Consider the following 21,035-nt stretch of genomic DNA (forward strand, 5'->3'; position numbering starts at 1 on the left):
TTATTTGACACAGAGAAAGCGAGCCTGCACACACACAAGCAGGGGGAGCAGCAGGCAGAGGGAAGGGGAGAAGCAGACTCCCTGATAAGCAGGGAGCCCTACGTGGGGCTCAATCCCAGGACCCTCAATCCCAGGATACACTGACCTAAGCTGAAGGGAGACACTTAATTGGAGCCACCCAGGCACCCCTGAACTAACTTTATTATATCACAGAATAAGCAGTGCTTCTTATAGTTACTCAGTGATGGAAAGAATGCTGAACCTTGTGGGGGTGCTTTGGCTTTGCACTAAGAGTCTCTCCGAACTTGAGGCAGCCCCAAATCAGGAAGTGAGCTTAGGAACACAATGCTTTCCCCTGTTACTGGGAAGTGGTCAGAAAACTCTTCTGAGCTTGTTGTAGCCCCTTGCCAATCTGCCACAACATGGCTGGTGCCTTGAGTTAAAAGGCTATAGTGAATTACACCATAGGTTCTACATTTAACGCTTTCCCCTGCCAGCAAAGGAAAAGTACTGTGAGTCTTTTTATTTTTATTTATTTATTTATTTATTTATTTATTTTTTAAATTTTTAAATTTTAAAAAATTTTATTTTTTAAATTTTATTTTTTTTTAATTTTTTATTTATTTATGATAGTCATACAGAGAGAGAGAGAGAGAGAGAGAGAGAGAGAGAAAGAGGCAGAGACACAGGCAGAGGGAGAAGCAGGCTCCATGCACGGGGAGCCCGACGTGGAACTCAATCCCGGGTCTCCAGGATCGCGCCCTGGGCCAAAGGCAGGCGCCAAACTGCTGCGCCACCCAGGGATCCCTATTTATTTATTTTTAAAGATCTATTTATTTATTTATGATAGAGAGAGAGAGGCAGAGACACAGGCAGAGGGAGAAGCAGGCTTCATGCTGGGAGCCCGACGCGGGACTTGATCCCCGGGACTCCAGGACCGCGCCCTGGGCCAAAGGCAGGCGCTAAACCGCTGAGCCACCCAGGGATCCCCGTTGAGTCTTTTTAACAGCTAGGCTGAGGGTGCTTGGGTGGCTCGGTGGTTGAGCGTCTGCCTTTGGCTCAGGTCATGAACCTGGGGTCCTGGGATTGAGTCCCATGTCAGGCTCCTTGTGGGGAGCCTGCTTCTCCCTCTACCTATGTCTCTGGCTCTCTCTCTCTCTCGGTGTCTCTCATGAATAAATAAATAAAATCTTAAAAAAAAAATTTTAGGTTGACAGCCAACCTTCCCCTGAAAGAGTGTTCTTGCAGAGACCGCTACTCTATAAGTAAGCAGCAACATGCACTGGTAAAAAAGCTGTCTGGGGTTGACAGCCCAGGCTATGGTGTTGTAACTCACCTACGTGGAAATCAAACCCACAGGGCTGAAGATGCTAAACACAGGCTTTAAAGAGAGGCAGCCACACAGAAACCTCATTGTGCTTTTTTTTTTTTTCATACAGAAAGTAACTCACCTTGAGGTCATAAAGGAGCTGGAAGCTGCTGGGTGCCTGAGCTGCTCTCTGGACAGCCTGAGCTAGGGCTAAGGCACCCATACCCCCTTCTGCCCAGTGTGTGCATTTCACAGCATCAAAAGCCCCATGTTCTTTGGCAAGGCGGCTGACGAGGTCCAGCTCGGCCTCCGTATCTGTCCTGTAAAGGCAGCCACGGGTGTTAAAACACTGATGACAGTCGGCGAGGACAATCTCTGTCTTATGTTTGCCATTAAAATTCTTGTCAGTTAGTCACTGATAAATGGAAACTAATCAAGTAATACTGACTGGCTTTGAATCCTGGCTCTACAGTCGACTATCTGGGTAAGTCTTGGCCAGTTGCTTAATCCTCAGGCTTTGGTTTCCACGTGGTAAAATGAGAATAACCATAGCACTTATTTCACTGGGATGTCATGAGGCTTAGATGACAAATATAAGCAAAATACTTGAACATTCCAGGCACATCAGGAGTCAATAAATACTAGCTTTTTTAAAATTTTGCCTCCCATTCTGCTGTGGTTGGGCCATTATAAGCAGACCAAACTAGAACTACAATACCTAAACAGCCTACACAAGTTCTCCCTTGCATGAACATTTCTAGCTCAACGTGTTCAATTCTGTCAAGATAACATCCCACTAGACCCATAGAAATAATGGAACTCTGTAGGGTCACAACCTTCTGATAGCATAAAGGCCTCTAGAGAGCAAAAAGAACATTTGACTTCCAGTCTGTGTGTCATCTAGGGGAGAAGGGGACCCGTGGGAGCCAGATCTGACCCTGGACCCTTGACGGGAGAAGTGGCAAGTTTTCTGTGGCATCTGTGGTGCCTCTCACACCACAGGCTCTCACTGATGGCAGCCAGAGCAGAGGCTTAGCAACCAATACCAGTAATTGATGAAGAACAAAATAAAGCTAAAAGCAGTGCTATACAGTTAGCTCCAGGAGATGGTTTCTGACTATTTTTCATAGTCCCCGTTGACTCCTCCTCTTTGTACTCACTTGAATGCATTCACGGCCACAACCACAGGAACTCCAAACATTCTGGCATTTTCAATTTGTTTCTTTAAGTTACTGAAGCCTTTTTCAACCAGCTCCAGGTTCTGTAAAAACAAGAGGGAAAGTTCCACAAGGTCAGTGGCAGGTTCTTCTTACAAGGGAACCTGCCTCCTTGAGCAAGTAGCCACTCACTGTCAGAGAAAGCCAACAGCCCACAGCAGGTCTGCTGATGCATTTCTCACACCACGGTGAGGGGGCGCTACGGGGCCATAAACTGTGGGAGCCTGCAACACTGGAGTGGAACTATGCTTGTTTCCTGGCTGTCCTGAAAGCCTGAGAGCTGGTATAGCTGCTGTCATGGAACCACATCTTAATAGCATATTTGCTGTCTGTAGGGAATTAGTTTCTTAAGTAAATTATATTTACAACCTTGTGTTTATAGCTTTTGTGTACCCATATGGTATAAATTGACTCTACTCAGAGTTGCACAGACCCTTCCATCAGAAGACAGCCCCTAGCAGAGTGCCTGGTGTTCATTATACAGCTGCCATAAGTGCTGTGGGAAAACATGAAGTGATCAGTGATGCTTTCAAAGGTTCTAATGAACTTGACCGTGAACCGTCAGTAGGAACAAAAAAAAGATAAACATCATCTTTAAGAACCAAATACTATGACATTTAAAGGAAAGTAATCAAGGAAACGTACCTTTAAATATGTTAAATGTTAATGGCAGCATTGCTTGCAGCCTTGGAAAACTGCAAACACAAACCTCCTTCAGTGGGGATTGGGCCAGTGAATTATGACATATATACACTCAATAAACATGTATCATGCAGATGTTACAAAAAGTGAAGTAATCTGTATTAACATGGAACCTATCAAAGATGTACTAAAGTGTACCAAAGTTGCAAAACTATCGACAGTTTAATTAATTCCATTTTTGGGCAAATACAAAAAAAAAAAAACCATTATATATTCATGAAATTTTTTAAATGTTGAAAAATATGTACCAACCTATTCAGGGGGCTCAAATCGTGTATTATATCCTTACATTGTTTAACTTTTTTTTTTTTTTTTTTTTTTTTACAAAAAGGATGTTACTATTACAAGCTTAAAATACATTAAGTATTTTTAAGATAAAAACATAATAGTCTTATGTGAAAATAAATACCCTGGATCATGAGCAAACCCCAGCAGACTGGTTTGTGGATTCAATAAAACAGCAGAAAAAGGGAGTAAGATAAAGGTAGAAAACAACTGAGATTATAAACATGACTTAGGCTTTTTTCCCTCTAGTAGTTGAAAACTAAAATTAGGATTTGATATTCTAAAGAGCCCTGCTTTTACTCCTAGTCACATGAAAACCAATTAATATGTAAGGCTGATGGAGAACAGTTTCTAAAAAGTAGAATTTCTTAAATGAAGACACCAGCTGGGCCAGTTAGGGGCAGTCACTCTAATTAGACACAGGAAAGGCTGTGGGGTGGCAGGAAGGCCAGAACTGTGAATTCCCCTCCCACGCGTGAATCAGACAAATGACCATAAAAGGCAAATCATAACTCAGAAGACAGGCAGACTCAAGGCACCAACAATTCCTTTCTAGCTGCTTCTGAAATATTTCATTTAGGCTTGAACAGTGGTACTGTATTGCTTGACAATTTAAGTCTCCCAAAAAGGCAGAAAAATTGAATTAACAGTGGCAGCGGCTGACCTTGCCATTTCATGCAAAAGTGTCTCTCACATAACCAACCAAAGAGGCTCTATATAATGTTTGAAAGCAAGTGATATAAATATGAAAAGATTCCAGCTCACAGTTGTGAGCTCCTCCCTGATTGCTCTATACCAAATCAGCTTAGAGAAACTTCACCTAGCAAAATAACCAGGATCCTGACCATATATTGGCCTTTTAATGTGGATTTAAATCTACAGAAGAAAGACGTTTCAAAAAAAGTCCCTACTTGCTTCACACTCAGGTGGAATTTGGTAATTAAGCAGCCAATTCGAGGAAGACAGTGAAACGAACAGTCATTAGTCTAGGGCAGGGTTTCTTAACCTCAGCACTCCTGACAGTTGGGGCCAAATGGTTCTTTGTCCTGGGGGCCATCTTGTGGGTTGTAGGGTGTTCAGCAGCATGCCTGGCTTTTACTCAGGGCCAGCAGTCTTCCCTACCTGAAGTCAAAGTAATCAAAAATGTCTCTAGACAGGGCCAAATGTCTCTTTGGAGCAAAACTGGTCCTGCTTAAGAACCAATTACTGATCTAGAGCAGTGGCTTCACCGGTAGCCTCCATGGGGCAGCTGTTCAATGAAGCATATCTTCCCAACTTTATTCACTGCAATTCTTTAGCACACACTGCAGGCCTTTTAGCACCCTTGCCCCTAGCAGCCATATGCCCACTCATTTCCAAACAGACTGGGTTGAGAAACACTGATTCAGGGTGTGGTGCTTTCTAGGACAAGTGATTAGAAATGAATGAAGTTACCTCCACTATGTAAGCCTCGGGAAGAGGCAGTCCAGCAGTAACCTGGAAGGAAAGGAAGCAAAGTCAGAGGCATTTTCTATTTACAATGCAGTTTTAGCTTAAAATGATGCCTTGCCAGGTGTAAAAGCTGCATCCTAGCTGGGGAGGGGTGGTTTATCACAGAATAGGGTTGTTTCCTGCCCAAAGGATTTAGGGTCTTTGACCAATGCTACCGCACACAACAAAAAAATGACTGCTGTGAGCAGAGTGAGAGACCTCTGTGGTCTGAGTGAAGGAGGCAAGAACAGATGTGAAGGCAGTAGGACAAGGGATGTGTCTGTGATGAGCCCTGTGATGGGTTCCTGAGCTAGTCTATGGAGTCAACCCATGTCTTTGTGGAGCTGAAGTAGGGAGCATGAGCAATGCAAACAAGAGGGATACACAGGATTTTCTCCCTCCACTAAAGTATATTTAAGGTGTCAGAACACTTAAGCAGCGAGTTCACTGTTATGGAGGTGCCTGGTGCCAATTCCAAGGACTCCACTGTGAGCAGTGTACAGTGCCTTAGAAGTTTTCAATTTCTCAGCTTGGTCTGTTCCCATTCCGTGGAGATTATGGTACTCCAACTCCAAAGGGGGCTACCGACAGGCAGGGCAGGAAGCAGGGACCTGAGCCGCCATATTCTGGTCCTACATGTAGCTACAAGAGGGAGTGAGAGCAACAGGTCTGGCTCCCTGACAGAGCTTTATATGTGATGCTAACCTCTCAGTACTGCCCAGGTTAAGTGTCTGGCATTATTTTCCAGACCTTGAGATCAGGAGGAAAGAAGGTGCAATGGTGTAAGAGGTCTAAGAGGAAAACATGTTGGGTATAACTGGGAAGAAAAAGGGAGTCCATCCTGCTCTCCTAAGCTAGATGCCTAGCTTTGGGTGCCTTGGGGACAACTGAGAGTAGAGACATGTGCTGGGGTTGTGTTATAGCAGTGGTTCCCACAGAGTGATCTGGGGATTTAATCCTTTCATGGAGTCCATAAGGTTAAGATTATTTCCATAATAATTCTAAAATATCATGGTTCTTTCCACTCTCATTCTCATTGAGGGTACAATGGACTTTCGAAAGAATATGTGACATGTGATCACATGCTGAAGATGAGAGTCCACTGGTCTTCCACTAGGCCAGATACTGAAGAGGTGGGAACAATATACAATGCTTACATTTTGTTTGGGAAAATATAACAACTTTTCTTTTTTCTTTTTCCCTTTTTTTTAAAGATTTATTTATTTATTTATTTGTTTGTTTGTTTGTTTGTTTATGATAGACATAGAGAGAGAAAGAGAGGCAGAGACACAGGAGGAGGGAGAAGCAGGCTCCACACCGGAAGCCTGACGTGGGACTCGATCCCGGGACTCCACGATTGCGCCCTGGGCCAAAGGCAGGCGCTAAACCTCTGAGCCACCCAGGGATTCCCTATAACAACTTTTCATAAAAAACACACATATATAATTTTGGTGGCATCTGGGTGGCTTAATCAGTTGAGTGTCTGAATTGGGCTCAGCTCATGATCTTGGGGTCCTGAGATTGAGCCCCATGTCTGGCTCCATGCTTAATGGGGAGTCAGCTTGTCCCTCTCCCTCTGTCCCTGCCCGGTTTGTGCTCTCACTCTCTCAAATAAAAAAATCTTGGGATGCCTGGGTGGCTCAGCCATTGAGCACCTGCCTTTGGCCCAGGGCGTGATCCTGGGCTTCTGGGACTGAGTCCCACATTCGGCTCCCTGCATGGAGCCTACTTCTTTCTCTGCCTGTGTCTCTGCCTCTGTGTCTCTCATGAATAAATAAATAAATAATTTTTTAAAAATCTTAAAAAGTATATACAATTTTTGTTAATGTCAATTAACAAACTCAGTGTCAATTCCTAATAGAGTAAATATCATAGATATAACCTATCTAGACAAAGGTTCTTTCAGGTCCTCAATAATTTTAAGAGTATAAAGAAGTTCTGAGACTAAAATGCTTGAGAACTGTTGTTAGGAAAATCTCTGATCACTACAATACGAAACACTGATTTTAAGTGGAGGAGGTCTTATTTCTCAAGTTGCACAACTGGCTTCTGGAATTTTTTTTTTTAAAGATTTTATTTATTCATGAGAGACACATACACACAGAGAGAGGCAGAGACACAGGCAGAGGGAGAAGCAGGCTCCATGCAGGAAGCCCGATGTGGGACTTGATCCTGGGACTCCAGGATCACACCCTGGGCTGAAGGCAGCACTAAACCGCTGAGCCACCCAGGCTGCCCGGCTTTTGGGATTTAATAAGGCTTGGAATTTAATACTTCTTCAAGAAATTTCTGAAAACTATCACCATGTCTTCATGTGCAGTTGCTGGAAAGGTATTAAAATAATAAGATAAAAAGTGCAATTTCTAACCAGTAGGAATTCAGGAAAACAGAAAATTCAGGTTGAAGTCGAAGATAAACGAGTCATGACCTAGTTTCTCTCTATTACCCTGAAGCAGTCCTGGGCATCTCTACCTTCCTTCTCCCTCCCAGGCCAGGCTAGTCTCTCCAACATGTGCCTTTCAGGAAGGGGCTGACCCTCTGTCTCAGAAATGGCTTGGTTGACTGGCTGCCAGTGTCACTATTTAGAGGGAAAACGGGACTTCTTGAGAAAGAACAGTCTGAACATAAAGGAGTTTTTGGTGGGTATAGCCAACCACCCATCCTTGGTTTAGATATTATCAGATGGTTCCCTCAGAAACACTGGCCATGAAGCCAATTTCCATGAGTGATAAGGTGGCCACCACAAGAGCTATCTAAACATCTCTTGCTTTTGGCACCCTATTAATCATGCGGGTAAGAACAGGTTAAAGAAGAAATAGGCACAAGGCATCCCAACTTCCTTTTAGCCTTCAGACCATCCCTGAGAATCAGATTCTTCAAACTGTTGATCCTCACCATGGGGCCGCCTCCGTGCATTTTAAGAGCCCTGACAGTGGCAACAAGCACCACTACATGAGGGCGGAGACCAGAATACCGGCATTTGATGTTAAAAAACTTTTCCATTCCAATGTCTGCTCCAAATCCTGCTTCAGTCACTGTAAGTAAGGAGAAAAGCAATGGTAAAAAGGCCATCCCAACTCCCTTGATGTTAAAAGGAAAACACAGTTTATTCACAGATTTTGCAAAAATACTCACCCACGAACCCTTCAGGGCCAACAAGTTTGAGTGCAATCCGGTCTGCAATGATAGAAGAATTCCCATGTGCGATGTTGGCAAATGGTCCAGCATGAACGAAAACTGGAGTGCCCTATGGAAATCAAGACGTCATGAGAAAAGCTGCCAATCCTGCTTCCTTTTTTTTTTTTTTTTAAGATTTTATTTATTCATGAGAGATAGAGAGAGAGAGAGAGAGAGAGGCAGAGACACAGGCGAGGGACTCCAGGATCACACAAAGGCAGGCACTAAACTGCTGAGCCACCCAGGGATCCCAAGCAATCCTGCTTCCAAATGGGATCACGTGGTCAAGAGTATGAAAGTTAGTTGGAATCCAAAAGAAAAAGATTTTCCAGAAGGAAAAATACAAAGCCACCTCTTTTATATTTTGGCAACATCCCAATCACAACAGTGAGAAAGAATGGGAAGAAAGAGAGGAGGGAGTAGAGAACTCTTTGACTCCCCCAGAGAAATGTGCTTTATAACCACTCTGGTCTGACACAGAAGACTGATTCAGGAAGGCAGGAGTCACTCTGCTCACCTCTAATGTCTGCATGAGATTAGGCTTGATTGCATCCTTCATAAGCACTGTCAATGCACCACTCACCCCCTACAAAACAAAGGCATGAAGCATTGTTTCCTAACAGCAAAAAACCCCAACCTTTTGAACCAAACTCAATATTCTTATATCTTCCTTTTGTAGTCATTGTGCACCAATCAGTACTTTCACTAGAACCAGACCATCCATTTACTTTTTTTTTCTGTATATACTACGAGATTGTCACTTATTTTAAGTAGGAAGAACACACAGAATGAAAATGACATTCACATGTAATTTGTGGAAAAACATGTAACTCTGGAAACAAGCAGCTCAATCAAGCTTTGTTGCTGACTGATGAGGGAATCCATTTTAAACTAGTTTATAGCGCAGAAATGCTAGCTCTTACAGAACTGAATTATTTGTAACTTTGATGTTTGGGCAGAAATGGCTGAAAACCAAATTCAGTGTGTGTTTTCCAAAGCTGAAGTTGAAAATGTATCTAGGAGTTCAATACAAACTCTTAAATATCAGGCCCCTCTTTTAAGCCATCCAACCATAGTTGAATGATAAAGCTATGGATCCCACCTATATTCAACTTTGGTGATTTCTAACTTACTGGTTTGGGTGTAAAAATTTAGAACGATTTCCTTTCTTATATACATTGACTCTAAAAACAGGAAATTCATATTTTCTCCCTTTTCTGAATTCAGCTGACAGACTGCTAATCACAGGCCAAACATTTTGGTGTATGTCAACACAAACAGGTTTCAAAAAATTGATCTGTAATATTACCTCATTCTAAACCTCATATTACCACACAGATGGTATGGAAATAACTCTGAAGTGAACACCTAGCCTAGGAGGACCATCAGACAAACCAGCTAAGGAGTTGTCCCTAGTGTGGTTTTTAGGCGGAGATGGTAGTCAACAAGCTTCATGATAAAAGGCCTCTGTGCAGGGAGGCCTGTCATGGGGGGAGGCCAAGATGTGACCCCAACTTCATCTGCCAAGGACCTCACTGGGACATCTGACATTCTCTACAAATTGAAGTCATACACCCACTTTTAGAAATACTTACAGGCTGAAGATGTTGCTCAGACCATCTGAAACCTGTGGCCTATTACTGGAGCATACTACCTATTACTCACTATGAGATACTTTTTAGAAATTTCGTAATTCTCTTGTAAGTAGCAAAATCAGAGAGAATTGACCAGCAACTGCTGGGATAACCTAAGACAACAGACTCACAGGCATCACCACGCCCCTGTGTACCCACAAGCACCCTCTGAGCACCCAGGTACCCACCAGATCTTCGGTACTGATAGGCTCCCCTTTCTTGCTGGATGCCACCACCATTTTGCTCAGTCTCTCTCTCATGTCTTCTAGTGAACTGGTGAGAGCCAGCACAGCCATGATTTCACTGGCCACAGAGATATCAAACTGGGCCTGTTGGCAAGGAAAAGACACAATAGGCAACACTGCATTAAACCAGAAGCGTGAATTGCAGAAACAATCCTTGTTTGCATCTGAGGCTTAGACAAATAGCTTAAAAGGATAGAATGACAGAAATGTACACAAAGAACTTAATGAAAATAATTCTCCAGCAGCAAAAATTTATAATCAATTATTCCAAGACCTTGAGCTGCCAACTTTTAAAAATAAATGTTCCAGCAGGACCAAGAAATCTCTACTGAAGGCAGCTAGTGATCATGCAGTGATGGTTTCCCTAACACACAAAGAAACAACACGGAGGCTCTTACATTGAAGAGACCTATTGTAAATGGCCACCAAAAAAAGAGGCGGTTTTAATCCATTTACGTGCAAGGATATTCACTGGGGGCTTTCCACCTCCAGGAAAAAATGCTGGGGGAAAAACACAGGTGACACATGGGATTTATTGCAAAAGCTGTCAGGAGTGCTCAATGCCACACACCTACTCACTTCCATTTTAAAAGGGAGAAAGCAGAACAACACCTGGCAGTATCAATCGTATGGGAGAGGACGGAGGAGGACAGAAGCAGCAAGGATCTGGCTCACATGAACGAAATTTGCTTAGAAAGGAACAAATAGCTACCGTCCGTGTGTGCCCTTTTTCTGTTGGAGCCTGTCCGATTGTGATCTTCCTTAGGAATCTATCGTTGGTATCCAACACTATGGTAGAAAGACAAGACACAGAACAACTTTCAGTAAAAGGACCATAGAGTTAAGCCAGCAGTCTTAAACAACAAGTCCAACTTAATGACTGTCTATTAATGTTTGATTTCAAAACTGATGGTGAAGCTAGAATACTGGTTCATATTCCATAAATGAATAGGAATTATTTTTAAAGAAGGGTAAGTTTATTTATGTTTATTTACTTAAAAAATAAAAGATTTTATTTTTAAGTAATCTCGACCCCCAATGTAGGGCTCAAACTCATGACCCACAGCCCAAGATCAAAAGTCATGTGCTCTACTGACATCAGCCAGCCAGGTGCCTCTAAAGAAGGATATTTTTAAGAAATGTGGGGTGGCTTGGCTTTATTCTGTCTAGAGAATTCAAATTAGCTGGAAATCTGGAGTTTATTTTAAAGCCCATTGCATGTGAAAAGAAAAACAAAGCAGGCTAGTTTTTTAAAAGGCCAAAGTTATTGTTCTGTGGGATGACTCACTGGCCTTACACCATCCTGAGATATAAAAGAGCCATCAATGAAGGGCAAGGCAAATGCTTTTGGAAGCACGTGAGGTAACAGATATGTTCCTTCGGCACACTTAGAAGAAATCATTTCCATTCTGATGACAGAGTACCTAATTATATGCCCTTGGAAAACATGGCAAAGATCAACCAAATAACTAATCTTAATTCCACTTTTCAAGGTCAGCTACTGTTAACATTTTAGTGTATTCCCAATTTTGTTTTTTGTGTGACATGCCAAGCAATAAAAAACACAAAATGAACAACAAAACACCAGTTCACACTCTAAATGGGTCAAAGGGGAGAGCATTTTTAAGGCACTTGATAACATGTGAAATTATTTTCCATAAAGACTGTAGTAACTTAAATCCCAAAAGCAGTATCTTGTATAGTGCGTGGGCACTTGCATGCTCATACACACACACACACACACACACACACACACACACACATCCCATTTGATAAATGAAGGATATAATGTATTGTTGGAGCCTATTCTTATTTTCAAAACTAGGTCAAGTTCTTTGTATTTAATTTCTCTATATAAAATAGCCAGTCAATAGGTATAATCCATTTTTTTCCTTGTCTACTTCAACTTTCCTAGAAAGCATGAATTAGACATAAAGCAAAGGAAAAGTGAACAAGATACTAAATTTTCAAAATGGATCTTTAGCTTATTCCTCATAAAATATACCATCTGTCTAAAGCTATTGAAGCAAAGGAAGAGAAATATCAATGTGGTTTTAGATATTAAGGGAGTCATCCTTAAAATGCCATTAGTTAGCAATAGTTACTGAGGCAATGAAAATCACAAAAACAGTCAATAAATTTGGCATTAGCTGCATTCTGCATGACTGGATAAAAATTCCTCCTCAGCAGTGACATAGGATAGATAGATACACTGGTGGTACCAAATAAAATTCTAAGCCATGACAGCTGTACTTAGAGAAGCAACATATGGCAGTGAAGCCAGGCAACTCACTCACTAAACTGCCAACTGTTTAAACCTTGAAGGCTACCTACTTTCTACAAGAGTTTTAATAAAGTGAGGTAAAAATGAGCAGGCAAGCTAGAGAGTGACAAGAAAAAGCAAGTCACTTTATGCCAGACAAGAGTTCTGAGGGTAAAGAGCAACATGATTCAAGAAGTGATAAAACGTAATTTCTCTACTTCATGACACCAAAACTTTTTGCATGAAACTTGCAAAATGTTATTTCTGGTGTAGGCATGAACTTCCTTGAAACCACCCTCACTCCAATCAACACTGAAAAGCCAGCAAAATGTCCAACGAATCTGACAAAAAGACGTTTGATTACAACTCATATGGAGAGAGGTGGACAGAGGTGGCTAGAAAAACAAGTAAGTCACCATCTTGGTCACACCTTAACCATGAAAACACCAACACACAAGCTTCTGGACCTCACACTTTAATAATGCACAAGGACAGTGAGGGGTATGCAGTATAACTGAAGCAACTGGGGGATGTAGACTGCACTGGTACCTCTTTGCCAAGTTATGGTTTCTGGATCAATGTCCAATCTTGCAAATCTGTTTATCTCATCATCAGTCAGTGCGGTAGGGTCAGTTTTTTCAATACCCAGTCTCTAAAGAGGTAGGAAAATTAAAACATAAAATAAGGCAAAACAAACAAAAGCACGACAATTTTTTAAAAAGATTTATTTGTTTATTGGAGAGGGAAGGGGGCAGGGAGAGAGTGATGTAGTGGGAGAGGCAGAGGAAGAAGGAGGGAGAGAAACCCAAGCAGACTCTGTACTGACCACAGAACCTGATGTGGGGCTGGATCTCATGACCCCAAGATCACTACCTGAGCCAAAACCAAGAGTGGGACGCTTAACCGACTGTGCCACCCAGGTGCCCCAAGCATGATAAATTTTTAAAAAATATATTCTCTATCTCCAGATGGAGTGCTCTCTAGGAAATATAAACTGTGTTATATTCAGAAGGCAAAACTATAATCCCTCAGGCTAAAGATTTATTTTCTACTTACCCATATACAGAGACATTAACATCTTTATCCCTATAACTGAGCCCCAGAGGCACTTCCTTAAACCTAGCCCTAAATAAGCCAAATGACCAGCAAGTGTTGTACCTAATTGACCAAGTCCAAACATATTGAAAGGAAAAGCAAAGTGCAAAGTTTTCTCAATCAGACAATTGAGAAGCCCAATTAAAATGATATATTAGACAGGGCAAAAGTAAGTATCAATTGCTAAAAATCAATGCAAATCACTTTTCCTTGCTTTTTATATAGTGCTGCATTTTCACTGCCTTCTTACTGTTCCAAAAGGCATAAAAGAGGTTTGTCTCTTCTTCCTCACAGAACTTGGAAATTTTATTTGTTGACAGTGTACATGCAGGTCACATCCTGAAATGGAAAGTGTCTATAAAATGTGTTCTCCATTTTTTCTAAAGTGTGGTAGATCTGAGTGGGCTCCAGCAAGTCCTGTTTCTTCCCACAGTTCCCTTTTTATGCCGTGAGGGCTTTGTTTTAAAATTTCAGATGTTTTCAGAGTTGGCCCTCACTGGCTCATCAAATTGGTCTCACAAGCTTAGTATATGACGTTGTTTACGGAAGTCAGCAAAACTCTCTGTCACTAGGCTGAGAATCTGCCATTGACAGCCCACTCAGAGTGAGCCCATGGGGACCGACTGGGAGAGCACCGTGACCCAGGGGATGCTTGGGGACCCAGGAGAGGTTCTAATTTCAACCTGGTGTGAGGTACTGTGGCCTCAGGCAAGTCCCTAGATTTCAAATCCTAAAGCTTTTAAAAAGATCAGACGGGTTTAAAATCAGACAGATTTAGTACACATCTGACAGAAAGTTCCATCATCAAAGGTAAGATCAGAAGTTGCCTGGAACGCCTGGGTGGCACCGTTGGTTGAGCGTCTGCCTTTGGCCCAGGTAGTGGTCCCGGTGTCCTGGGACGGAGCCCCGTGTCAGGCTTCCTGCTTAGTGGAGAGGCTGCTTCTCCTCCCCCTCCTTGCTTGTTTGTGCTCTCTCTCACTATATCTCTCTCTCAAATAAATAAAATCTTAAAAAAATAAAAGATCAGAAGTTGCCTGCTCTTTCCATGGCACTCTGTTGCCTCTCCAAACATGACTCTTTTATAAAGTAGGATAATAAGTAACTTACCTTATGCCCAGCATTTTTGGGGGTGTGAAAACAAAATAAGCTAAGACATAATCATACTGTGTAAAAGTCACTTTTTCGCATGTCAAGAATAAAAAGGCATATAAATAAATGAAACATAACTGTAAAGCAAGTAGAGCAAAATATAAACAATGCATCTCAGTAAAGGGGAGTTTCATGTACTATTCTTACGGCATCAAAATATAAAGTTGCAAAAAATTAAAAATAAAGTAAGTTTAACTATTGTTGATAATAAGTAGCACAAGCTATTCATTGAATGCTTACATGTCTCAGGCTGTCTAAATAATATATGTCTATATAATTACCAATAATCGTGCCTCAGATAAACCTCACTGGCTACAATACTGCCACTGTGCAAAGCTAAATATATATGTCTATATGATTTCTTTCATATGTAAAAATAACAAATTACTTTTTATTTATTTATTATTTATTATTATTTATCTTCAAATTTTATTTTATAAACTCTTCCTGTGCTATCCCTTTCTAGTCACACCCTCCCCAGATCTACAACCTCTGGCACCCACTGATCTATTCTCTATCACTCTAGTTTTGTCTTTTTGAGAATGCCCTATATATGGTGGCATACGGTATGCAGCCTTTGGAGACTGGCTTCTTTCACTCAACATAATGTCTCTGAGATTCATTCAAATCATTGTATCAATAGTTCATCCCTTTTTATTGTATAAATGCAGCGGTTTGTTTATCCATTCATCCACTGGAGGACATTTGGGTTGTTTTTAAGTTTTAGAGATTATTAACTAGCTGCTAAAAACATTCATGTTTTTGTATGAACACAAGTTCACATTTCTCTTGGATATATACCTAGGAGTAGGATTTCTGGATCATCTGGTACAATGTATATTTGTTTGATGACTATATATTCGTAATGGAAATTCAAATAAAATATGGAAGTAACCACTCTTTCTCAAGATCCCAGTGCTGGGAAGAGCAGGTATTCAAACTCCAGGAGCTGCTATGCTGTCATGCTGGCACCCTGACTCCTACCCATGCTCTAAAGGGCGTATCGGTCGTCTTCCTAACTGAGAGGCAGGTTGTGGGTACCCTCCTTATTCCAGGACTAACCACTTATAATTTGTAGATGAATGAGAACCTCTACCACCTATCATTGCTATGCATATAATGACCTTAAGACTATGGTTATGGATGTAACTTGATCCAAAATAGGTTACTCTAAGGAGATTATTTCCTTGTGTCTTTATCAATCACCTAATTTCATACAATACCAAAAATGAAGAAGGGAAAATCTTACCTGTAACCTTCGGATTTGGATATCAGAGAACTTTCTCACTCCATTTACTGATGGTACCAAACGATTAAAGAGAGCCTTAAAGAAAAGGAGCAAAAGGGCTTTTCAATGAGAGGAACTGCCTCGCTACCTACAACATCAGCACTCGAGGAACCAGCATTAATTTGGGTGCTTTAATCCTTTCAAAAGTGTCCATGAGGCCCCAGCAGCCTACCTTGTCTGTCTGCGTCAGTTCGTGGAACATCCGGGCATCGATGGCCGCGGCGACAAGGTTATTCGCTGCAGTGATGGCATGGATGTCACCAGTGAGGTGGAGATTAAACTATAACACAGCAGAGGCCACATCAGGCTTTCAACTTCTCTGCATCTTTCCAACTATCAGTATATTGCAACAAAATCAATCCCTATGTTCAAGCTAACAGAAGACTGACAGCAGTACAGTTAGCAAACAAACACCAAGGACAAATAGCTCTTGAAAACATAAATTAGAGAGACTCTCTCCTCAAAAGAAATTGGTGTTTTCCTTAAGTGACACGTCCGGGAACCACAAACAAACAACACACCACCCACTTCAACAGCAATTCTGGACTGCTGAGGACACGCTCATGTCCTTTAAATTGTGAGCAAGGAGGAGTACACGAGAGCAACTCTATACCTATACAGTGTCCCCATTTCTGCAGTTACCACCCTGACTTCGCCTTGTGTTCGTTCTTCCCACTGTCACATTTCATTTGATCTCTCACTTAAAATTATTATTCCCACCAAAAGCTCAGACCTTGAAGTCTTAGTCACATCAAAAAACTAAGCCATCTCACAAGTCTGCATCTTAAGATGTTTTCCCCTTAAGTGTTACTTCTGATGAGAAAAAAGGCCACTAAGAGTTCTACAGGAAAAGGTTAATCTCTGGAAGGAAAAGCTATAATAAAGGGTCTGATTCAAACCAAACTGCAGGCACTTTACCTCTTCCATGGGAATGACCTGTGAGTAGCCACCTCCTGCAGCGCCACCTACAGGACAGGTCAAGGGTGAGACTCATATTAAGTATGCTTTCTCCACCACTTGGAAATCAAATAAAAGCAAACTGACTTTTGTCACTGCTATGCTTATTAACTACTTACTTCTTTCAACCATGTGGATAGCTTTGATCAAGTGTTTTTTAAATTTTCTTTTACCAGGCTAAAACACTTTATCCTGTTCATGTGAAATAGTCTTTAGTTGAAATCTGGGTCTAAATGACAAAACCACAAACACATACATACCCACTCATCTTTAGAAACAGGTTCCCCATGATTCCTAACATCGGTTCAAAGACCCAGCCTACAGTTACATAAAGGCAATCCTGTTCAATTTCCTACTCTCATAAATGCTACTCTGGCATTTTAAAAAAGCAATGTTTAAAATACACATGCCAAACACAAACACAGAGACTGCAATTCTTCCTAAATAGGAGACATATGTTAGAAAGCAGCTTAGCTGTTAGCTTTTGCTGGACCATTTGGATTATTAACAAAAGACCAGATAAAAATGTTCTGGTTATGGGGTTATCAAGTGAGATGAATGTCAATTTGAGGCTCAGATTTTGTGCATTTTTTTGTGAGGCAGAGACCAGGCAACAAACATGAGCAGAATACTGAGTTCAATAAGCAGAACAAGAGAAAGGTTCATTCTGAAGCTGAAAGAGGGCTGTTAAGCTCAAAAGGAGAACTAAGTCAGTACATTTATAAAAGATATTAATATACGCAGAAGGGCAAAGGTGTACCCTGTGCAATAATCACTACAACAAACAGAACATGTGATACTCTCACCAAACAAATGAGAGAGCTATCTCTAAGAACTTAAAAAATAATTTTAATTAAAAGAGCATACTGACAGTACCACAGCTATGAAAAACTAAAAGTGAAGAATGATTAGTGATGGCGTGTCTTCATGCAATCAGAAGAAACACTGTGCTGACAGTGCTGTTAAAGCTCTTGAAATGAAAAATAAAAAAATAAAAAATAAAAAAATAAAGCTCTTGAAATGGACATGGTGCCCACCTCTGCTACTTAGTAAAAGTGCCTTTAACTAAGTTATCTCATAAGTCCCAGTTGCTGTTACTGGGAAAACAGTGATAACAGTAACTATTTTATATCAAAAATAATATAAAATGCATAAACATGGCACAAAGCATATACTCGGTAAGAGTAGGCTTTTCTTATTCCCAACAGGGTAAAACACTGTAGGGCTTGTCTTTGTTTCTAGAAAGTCAGTGTGATGATTAGTAGCTATGATCACCTTTATTGTTACTGTGACAAGTTGACCATTAGTCACATAAAAGTATCCCTAGCCACATATTACCCATCCCAGGGAAGCCCTATGTTGTGTCAAATACTGACAGCAAGAGTAGGGATAATTTGAGAAAAGCCTTCACCAAAAGCACAGTGACAGTGACCGGGGGGGGGCCCCTCATAGGCAAAGTGGGCCAGGGATGACTGATGGAGGAGCAGTGCCTTTTGACCACCCAAAGTCTGGTCCTATTAATACCTTTTATTCCAAAGGTCGGGCCCTGAGAAGGCTGTCGTACACATGCAAAGACGTTCTGATGAAGATGGGCACCAAGGGCCTGCACCAGCCCAATGGTGGTTGTGCTTTTCCCTTCTCCCAGGGGCGTTGGGGTGATTCTTCAAGGTGAAAGCAAAACAGGGAAATTAAGTCTATACAAATTAAAGTTATGCGAATCACAAATCAGACCTAACCGATCCTAGAGGATGACTCTTACTCTGAACAGTAATAAAGAGCAAAGATTTGAAGAGTCTTTTCAAGAGTCTTAGTTGAAGTTTCTGAAAAACGGTACATTTAAAAAGACTGCTGTACTTGGGCTCTTCTCACTGCTAGGAGAAAATACACTTTATCTTGTAGAGACACTGCTATCACTTTAATATCTCAATTTAATCTCAAAAACTAGCTTTTGTAGCTCAGCCAAACAATAAAAATGAATACTCAAAATGTCTACTGAATTCATAAATTTAGGGTTAAAATGAAAAGGCCAGCTTTTAAAGCACAACTCTTTCACCTACAAGATGGATAGATAACCTTGACAATTTTCTCCTTCCCAAAGGGTTATAATCTACTCTTAATTACCTCACAGGGGTTACTGTAAGGATCAAAGGAGACTAAACATGTGAAAATGCTAAAACCAAATTAAAGAAACCTTCGCATATATATGCTGAGAGCAAATGCAACCTTTGGTAATAATAATCAGGGCTGCAGTTGGATTAGCAAAAGAGTCACAACCCTACCCAGTCACCACCACGTATTTTCCATCAGGCTGGTGCTTCAGGCGTTCCAGTGCTGAGAGCAGAACCTTGGCCTTTGTATCACCATATAATTCCACCTCTTCAGAGAGCAGACCGATTTCCCGCGCCAGGCTGCCAATGGGCTTTGGCTTACAAGACCGTGATATATCAATGTCACTTAAAAAAACATAGAAAAAAATACAGAAAATATGTATCAATCCTCACTCACTGAGTTTAATTAACCCCATCCTAGGAAAGACTCTCCACCACCCCTTGATGGTGCTTCTGGGGATGGGGGCGAGGGTGGGGGGGCGAATATATGTAGTTGCCATGGTATGCGCCAGCTAAAAATAGACAACCCACAAAGTTTAAAACCAGTAAAATTTTATTTTTACCTTGGAACAGGAGTCTTGAGGTTAAGGTTGTTATATTGAATCATCCACTTTCCTGGCTTAAATTTCTCCAGGAAACGCTTCGCACTCTCCACTGTGCTCTAAACACAATGTCACAAATGGAACTTAGAAGAAGTGATTATTTTAACCTCCACCTCAATTCCAAGTCCCAGGTCACTCCAGTTTGTCCATAAAATGAACAGCTTTATGATCCTACCTATAATCATGCTTCAATACTAAGCAAGAATCTGAAACAGCTAAGGTGTCCTAGGCCACCTGCCTCACCCCACTGCAACTGATGTATTATAAAGAGCAAGCAAGACAAAGCGCACCTAGCAAAGTTGTGTGTTTGCACGTCCCTTCTTCTGAGCTTCTCATGCTCAAAGTAAATTCGGATTGTGCCATCCCTACATTCCCCGATTAATATGACTAATTCTTGATGTCTTGTAACAGTCCCTTTTTTTTCCCCCTTCAATAGATTCACATCCATACTTAACTTCTGAGTAAGTTTCTACTTGGGGGAAAAAGCAGTAACTTGAATTCTGTTGGCTTTTTACAATTATTACAGAAACTTTTTTTTTTCCAGAAACTTTTTTTTATTGAGGTAAAACTGACGTATAATGTTAGTTTCAGATATACAGCACAATTCCATATCTGTATGTACTGTGAAATGATCACCACAGTGAGTCCAGTTAACCTCCAGGACAGAAACTTTTATTCACACGCACCTGCATTAGCATTGCCACCGTCATGGGCCCCACGCCGCCAGGAACAGGAGTGATGAAGCCCGCCCTCTCCTTGGCCTCATTGTATGCCACATCACCCACCACTTTTCTCCCATTTGGTTTTGTATCATCTGGTCAAGGGGGAGAAAAATTAAAGCAAGGTCTCAGAATTATAATTCTGGTGTTTCTTTCTTTCTTTCTTTCTTTTTTTTTAAAGATTTTTATTTATTTATTCATGAGAGACACAGAGAGAGAGGCAGAGACACAGGCAGAGGAAGAAGCAGGCTCCATGCAGGGAGCCCAGTGTGGGACTCGATGCCGGGTCTCCAGGATCTCGCTCTGGGCTGAAGGCAGACGCTTAACTGCTGAACCACCCAGGGATCCCCAATTCTGGTATTTATTTCCAAGTTAAGTGGGCAATTATCATAGCTTGTACCAAAACCTAAGTAGAGTTCAGGGTGTGCAGTCCCATAAGGTTCAAGTACCTATTTTACGCCAAAGCTATAAGATGACAGGAGTTTGTTATTTTCTAGGTAGAAACTTATTTTACCTGCAGAAATTCCCAAGATGCTTAAGTGGTTTTTCAGAATCGGGAGAATCCTCTTGCAGTCAGGTGGCAAGTAAAATATCAAGTGTTTTTTATTCTTAAAACCAACTACCCAGCATATAATGAGCGCCTTTTAAAATGTTAATTAGCCAAGGCCTACAAAGGAATTTTTTGGGTGCACAAAGCTCCAACTATGTCACAGCTGCCAGATACCGTTTCTACAGCAACTGTCAGCATTTTGTAAGCTCCATGCGTGCGCGCTGGAGGAACAATTCAACATCCAATTCCAAAGACAAGCAGCTAC

The 21,035-nt window shown here is 41.3% G+C and overlaps 1 protein-coding gene and 1 pseudogene across 3 annotated transcripts in view; both read right to left on the reverse strand.

Annotated features, from left to right (window-relative positions):
- MTHFD1 (methylenetetrahydrofolate dehydrogenase, cyclohydrolase and formyltetrahydrofolate synthetase 1) overlaps positions 1-21,035 on the reverse strand; it is a 58,077-nt gene that overhangs the window by 7,133 nt on the left and 29,909 nt on the right. For all 3 annotated transcript variants that reach the window (XM_041758648.1, XM_041758649.1, XM_041758647.1), the window contains 16 exons: positions 20,188-20,315; positions 19,463-19,560; positions 19,071-19,244; positions 18,316-18,452; positions 16,753-16,799; positions 16,007-16,114; positions 15,796-15,870; positions 12,852-12,954; positions 10,752-10,828; positions 9,983-10,123; positions 8,678-8,746; positions 8,119-8,230; positions 7,879-8,018; positions 4,948-4,989; positions 2,470-2,570; positions 1,452-1,629 (listed from right to left, as the gene is read on the reverse strand). In XM_041758648.1, coding sequence (XP_041614582.1) covers positions 1,452-1,629; positions 2,470-2,570; positions 4,948-4,989; positions 7,879-8,018; positions 8,119-8,230; positions 8,678-8,746; positions 9,983-10,123; positions 10,752-10,828; positions 12,852-12,954; positions 15,796-15,870; positions 16,007-16,114; positions 16,753-16,799; positions 18,316-18,452; positions 19,071-19,244; positions 19,463-19,560; positions 20,188-20,315 — 1,730 coding nt within the window. The remainder of the gene's footprint in view (positions 1-1,451; positions 1,630-2,469; positions 2,571-4,947; positions 4,990-7,878; positions 8,019-8,118; positions 8,231-8,677; positions 8,747-9,982; positions 10,124-10,751; positions 10,829-12,851; positions 12,955-15,795; positions 15,871-16,006; positions 16,115-16,752; positions 16,800-18,315; positions 18,453-19,070; positions 19,245-19,462; positions 19,561-20,187; positions 20,316-21,035) is intronic.
- Positions 14,698-14,884, reverse strand: LOC121493946 (annotated as a pseudogene).

Source organism: Vulpes lagopus, chromosome 6 (assembly GCF_018345385.1).
Source record: "Vulpes lagopus strain Blue_001 chromosome 6, ASM1834538v1, whole genome shotgun sequence".
NCBI lineage: Eukaryota > Metazoa > Chordata > Mammalia > Carnivora > Canidae > Vulpes > Vulpes lagopus.